Raw genomic sequence first — 5,890 nt, 5'->3', positions numbered from 1 at the left:
GATGAATCCCTTCCAGCATTTAATGAGCCTGTGACAGAAAAACAAGCTCAAGAATTTTTGAAATTTTTGAAACATAGTGAGTATAGTGTGGTTGAACAACTACACAAACAAAAAGCGAGAATTTCTATTCTTGATCTCTTGATGAATTCAGAAGCACATAGAAATGCTTTGATGAAAATCCTCAATCAAACATTTATCCCCGAAGATATATCCCTCAATAAACTTGACAGAATTGTGGGACATATAGCCGCTGACAATTACATAACGTTCACAGATGATGAAATACCGGAAGGCGGAATGGGGTCAGTAAAAGCTTTGAACATCACGACACATTGTCATGGTCATGTGTTGCCAGGAGTATTGATTGACAATGGATCCGCTCTCAACTTGATGCCTCTAGTTACACTTCAAAGAATGCCTCTGGATCAATCACACATGAAGAGTTATCATAATGTGGTACGAGCATTTGATGGTACTCAAAAAGAAGTGCTTGGGAAAATGGAAATACCGTTGTTAATAGGCCCAGTCGTGTACAATATTGACTTTGTGGTGATGGACATCCACCCCACATATAATTGTCTATTAGGGAGGCCATGGATTCATTCAGCAGGAGCCGTTCCTTCTTCATTACATCAGAAATTGAAATTTGTTGTTGATGGACAACTAATATGCGTCAGTGCTGAAGAAGAAATCATTGCGTCTGTAACAAGCGATATTCCATATATCGACACCAATGATGAGGCTCTTGAATGCTCTTTTCGAGCTCTTGAATTTGTAAATGCAACCTTTATTGCAGAAGGAAGCAAAATTCCATATCCCAGATTGTCTGATTGCACCAAGATGACGGTACAACAAACTTTAGGCATCGGAGCTAAAGCTGGGAGAGGTCTAGGAAAGAATCTTCAAGGGATTTCAGTTCCTATCAGTATAAAGATGAAAAAAGACCGTTTTGGGCTAGGGTTTAAGCCCAATCTTCAGCAAAAGAACAAAGAAATGAAAAGAAGATGTGAAGACAGAAAGGCAAAATTGAAAGGGGGAGAAATCCTTTGGGAACACATGTCATTCCCACAGTTGAAGACCATATTCAGATCAGGGGGAACTATTAATGTAGAACAGCAGCTTGTTGAAGCCTTTAAAGAAGAAAAGTTGACGAAAGATCAAGACATAGTTGAAAAAGCTATAAATGGATTATTTGTCAACATGATCATGAATGACAACAAGACTGGCAAGTACCTGGATAGGATTCGCCCATGTTTTCCTGGAGAAACACTCACCAATTGGACCGCTGAAGATCTTCCTATAGTTTTTAATATTAATACAGAGTAATATTCAGAACTAATCTTTATGTTTAGCTCAAAAATATGAAAACTTTTTTTGTTATCTTGTAAAAGAAATTATGTTAAATATAAGAAATTTTCTTTAAAATTTTCAGATGGCAATCATTCTTTACATTTTATTACATTTTTACATTTCATAAATTTACTATATTCTTTCGGAAATATGTCCGACTTAAATTTGCAGGTGTCACCGTGTTAATAGCATGTGTATTCCTAAATTTAATCCAGTGATAAATTTAGAGCATCATATATGTCTGGAAGAAATCAATAGTTGTGAGGATGAACTGGAATGTGATATTCCTACTGAACTATTAAGATTGGTAGAAAAAGATGACAAACAAATTCTACCCCACAAAGAAGAGGTTGAGACTATGAATTTGGGAACAGATGAAGAAATAAAAGAGGTGAAAATTGGTACCACTCTGACAGTCCAGATAAAACAAGAATTGATAAATCTCCTTCAAGAGTTCAAAGATATCTTTGTATGGTCTTATCAAGATATGCCCGGTTTAAGCACAGATATAGTAATACACAAGCTTCCAATAAATCCAGAATATAAACCGGTCCAACAAAAGCTCAGATGAATGAGGCCAGAAATGTTATTGCAGATCAAAGAGGAAATGATGAAACAGATCAATGCAGGTTTCCTACAAGCAGCTAAATACCCCGAATGGATAGCCAACATTGTTCCCGTACCAAAGAAAAATGGAAAAGTTCGAATGTGTGTGGATTACAGAGATCTCAACAAAGCTAGTCCAAAAGATAGCTTTCCATTACCCCACATAGACACATTGGTGGACAATACTGCAGGACATGCATGGTTTTCATTCATGGATGGATTTTCAGGATATAATCAGATAAAAATGAATCCTGAAGACATGGAAAAAACAACATTTATAACCATGTGGGGCACATTCTGTTATAAAGTGATGCCATTTGGATTGAAAAATGCAGGGGCAACGTATCAAAGAGCCATGGTAACTTTGTTTCATGACATGATGCACAAAGAGATTGAAGTATATGTAGATGACATGATTGCCAAATCCCGAACTGAAGAAGAACATATTCAAAATCTGAGGAAACTTTTCCAGAGATTGAGGAGATATCAATTAAAGCTCAACCCCGCAAAATGCACTTTTGGGGTAACTTCTGGGAAACTTTTGGGATTTGTGGTCAGCAAAAAAGGAATCGAGATTGATCCAGATAAAGTCAAAGCAATTCAAGATCTTCCACCACCCAATACAAAAAAAGAAGTTCGAGGCTTTTTGGGAAGATTAAATTATATATCTCGGTTCATTTCTCAATTAACTGACAAATGTGATCCAGTGTTCAAATTACTTCGAAAGAACAATCCTGAAGTCTGGAATGAAGAATGTCAAGAAACTTTGGATATTATTAAGAAATATTTATCCAATGCCCCAATTTTAGTATCACCAATGCCTGATAGACCATTAATTCTCTACTTGACGGTCTTCGAAAATTCGATGGGATGTGTATTAGGACAGCATGATGAATCTGGAAGAAAAGAAAAAGCTATCTATTATCTGAGCAAGAAATTTACTGATTGTGAAGTTCGATATCCACCAATACAAAAATTATGTTGTGCCCTGGTGTGGGCTACTCGAAGACTCAGACAATATATGTTATACCATACTACTTGGTTGATATCAAAACTTGATCCTTTGAAATTCTTAATGGAATCACCAGCTTTGACAGGCAGAATGGCTAGATGGCAGATGTTATTATCCGAGTTTGATATTATATATGTCAACCAAAAAGCAATAAAAGGAAGTGTAATAGCTGATTTTCTGGCCAGTCGTGTATCAAATGATTATCAGCCTTTGAACTTTAATTTTCCCGATGAAGATCTGTTGTGCATATCCATGAATGAAGAAGTCAGAACAAATGATGAATTTGCAACTTGGAAGCTTTATTTTGATGGAGCATCTAATGCTTTGGGACGAGGAATTGGGGCAGTGTTAATTTCTCCAGAAGATGTTTATTATCCCTTTACAAGTAGACTGGAGTTCTTTTGCACCAATAACATGGCGGAATATGAAGCTTGTGTCATGGGATTGAAAGCAGCTATAGAAAGAAAAATCAAATTTCTCAAGATATATGGAGATTCATCTTTGGTGGTGTATCAATTGCGAGGAGAATGGGAAACAAAAGATCCCAAATTGTTGGAATACAGAAATTTTACCCTCGAATTAGTAAAAGAATTTGAGAGAGTTACCTTCAATTATCTCCCTCGAGAAGAAAATCAAATGGCAGATGCTTTGGCTACATTAGCTGCTATGTTTCAAGCAACTAAGAAGGTTGATATGATGCCAATCAAAATGCAAGTATATGAAATTCCTGCACATTGTTATAGTGTGGAAGAAGAGGTAGATGGTAAACCATGGTATCATGATATTCTGCAATATATCAAAAATCAAAGTTATCCACCAAATGCATCAGAAATTGATAAAAGAACCTTGAGAAGAATGGTTGTTGGATATTTTCTTGATGGAGAGATTATGTATAGAAGAAGTAGTGATCAAATGCTATTGAGATGTTTAAATACCAGCGAAGCTCGAAACGTCATTGAAGAAGTACATAGTGGAATATGTGGAACACATGCAAATGGTCTTTCCATGGCCAGAAAAATAATGAGATATGGATACTATTGGGCTACTATGTACACAGATTGCATTGATTATGCAAGGAAATGTCATAAATGCCAGATATATGCAGACAAGATTCATGTACCCCCATCTCCTTTACATGTAATGACAGCACCCTGGCCATTTTCTATGTGGGGAATAGATGTCATTGGAGCAATCACACCAAAAGCATCGAATGGACATTGTTTCATCCTTGTGGCAATTGATTATTTTACCAAATGGGTTGAAGCTGCTTCATACACCAATATTAAGAGGTCCACAGTCTGCAAATTCATAAAGAAAGAGATAGTTTGCCGATATGGTCTACCAGAAAGGATCATTACAGATAATGCTCTGAACCTGAACAACAAAATGATGACCGAACTTTGTGCACAGTTTAAGATCAAACATTCAAACTCAGTGGCGTATCGTCCAAAAATGAATGGGGCAGTTGAAGCAGCAAATAAGAACATCAAGAGAATCATTAAAAAGACTACTGAAACTTACAAAGATTGGCACGAGAAGTTATCTTTTGCTTTATATGCATACCGAACTACTGTTCGAACATCTACTGGGGCAACACCGTTTTCTTTAGTCTACGGGATGGAAGCAGTCTTACCAATTGAAGTTGAGATTCCATCGCTTAGAATATTGAGAGAAACAAAATTGGATGAATCTGAATGGATCCAAGCTAGAGTTGATCAATTGAACCTTATTGAGGAGAAAAGATTGAAAGCTATTTGCCATGGACAGATGTATCAAAAATGGATGATGAAGTCTCATGACAAAAAAGTACATCCAAGAGAATTCCAAGAGGGTGACCTAGTACTAAAAAAGATCCTGCCTATACATAAAGATTTCCGTGGGAAATGGATGCCTAATTGGGAAGGGCCATACGTTGTGAAAAAGGCCTTTTCCGGAGGAGCATTAATCTTAGCAGAAATGGATGGAAAAATTCTGAGAAATCCAATAAACTCAGATTCTGTCAAGAAATATTATGCTTGAAGAAAAGAAAAAAAAAAAAAAAAAAAAAAAAAAGAAAAAGGAAGGTCAAGGTGAAAACCCGCAAAGGGCATCTTGTAACCAAAGGGAGAATTTGAGTTGAAAACCTGAAAAGGCGGCTCAAATACAGGTTGATATTAGGCATCTGGCAATTGAACTTTCTTAAGATTTTGACAGTTTGGAAGAAACTTCACATCTACAAGCATTTCGACAACGTTTGAGATCTTCCAGACAAAAGCTTACATCATTACTCTAAATTGTGTCAACTTGATTAATTTAGAAATACTTATGCTTATAATTTGTTGAGACATTTGAATTTTTATCATTCTTATGCTTGCCATAACTTTGAATACAATTATATATTTCAAGTCCAATTTATTTGAGATTCAATTTATTTTCGAAAATTCAATTTATTCTTCTATGAATTAACATAATTTTGAAATAATTTAAAGATTTCTGAATATCACTTTATGTTAATACTTTTAAATACATGGAATACAAAGTAAGCAAATCATCACCATCTTGAACAATAAGGTTGTTATGCTAGATATAACCGACAACAAGGTCGAATTTGACAAATCTACTCATCAATTGCTCCAACCGATCACCATTCAGTTCTTGCACATCTGTTTTCAAAGATATACTAAGACAATAGAAGGCAACCTTTGTAGCATTGATTCCAGCAAAAAGAAACAAGACATTGATATCAATGGGAAACATGTCTCTATACAGATCCTTGTGTATGGTTTTTAAGGAAACCTAGAAGCATTTCCACTTCATCAGGTTTAAGTGGAACAACTTTATTCCTTCCAACCCATACTAGATTCCATTTTCAGCACTCATCAAGAACATACTTTTGGATACTCGAAGGTGGCTCATTGTCATAAGCTTCAAGAGCCTTACAGA

The 5,890-nt window shown here is 35.8% G+C and overlaps 1 protein-coding gene across 1 annotated transcript; it reads left to right on the top strand.

The window, feature by feature from the left end:
- Positions 1 to 2,056: 2,056 nt before the first annotated feature.
- On the top strand, positions 2,057 to 4,975 carry LOC120177722 (the record flags this gene model as incomplete). The annotated part of the gene is made up of 1 exon (XM_039183765.1): positions 2,057 to 4,975. A coding segment is annotated over exon 1 (2,919 nt), but the record flags the coding sequence as incomplete, so codon positions are not given.
- Positions 4,976 to 5,890: the final 915 nt, after the last annotated feature.

This window comes from Hibiscus syriacus, unplaced genomic scaffold (assembly GCF_006381635.1).
Source record: "Hibiscus syriacus cultivar Baekdansim isolate YM2019G1 unplaced genomic scaffold, ASM638163v2 tig00003454_pilon, whole genome shotgun sequence".
In the NCBI taxonomy this organism is placed as follows: Eukaryota; Viridiplantae; Streptophyta; class Magnoliopsida; order Malvales; family Malvaceae; genus Hibiscus; species Hibiscus syriacus.
This window is presented reverse-complemented; position numbering and strand designations above follow the sequence as displayed.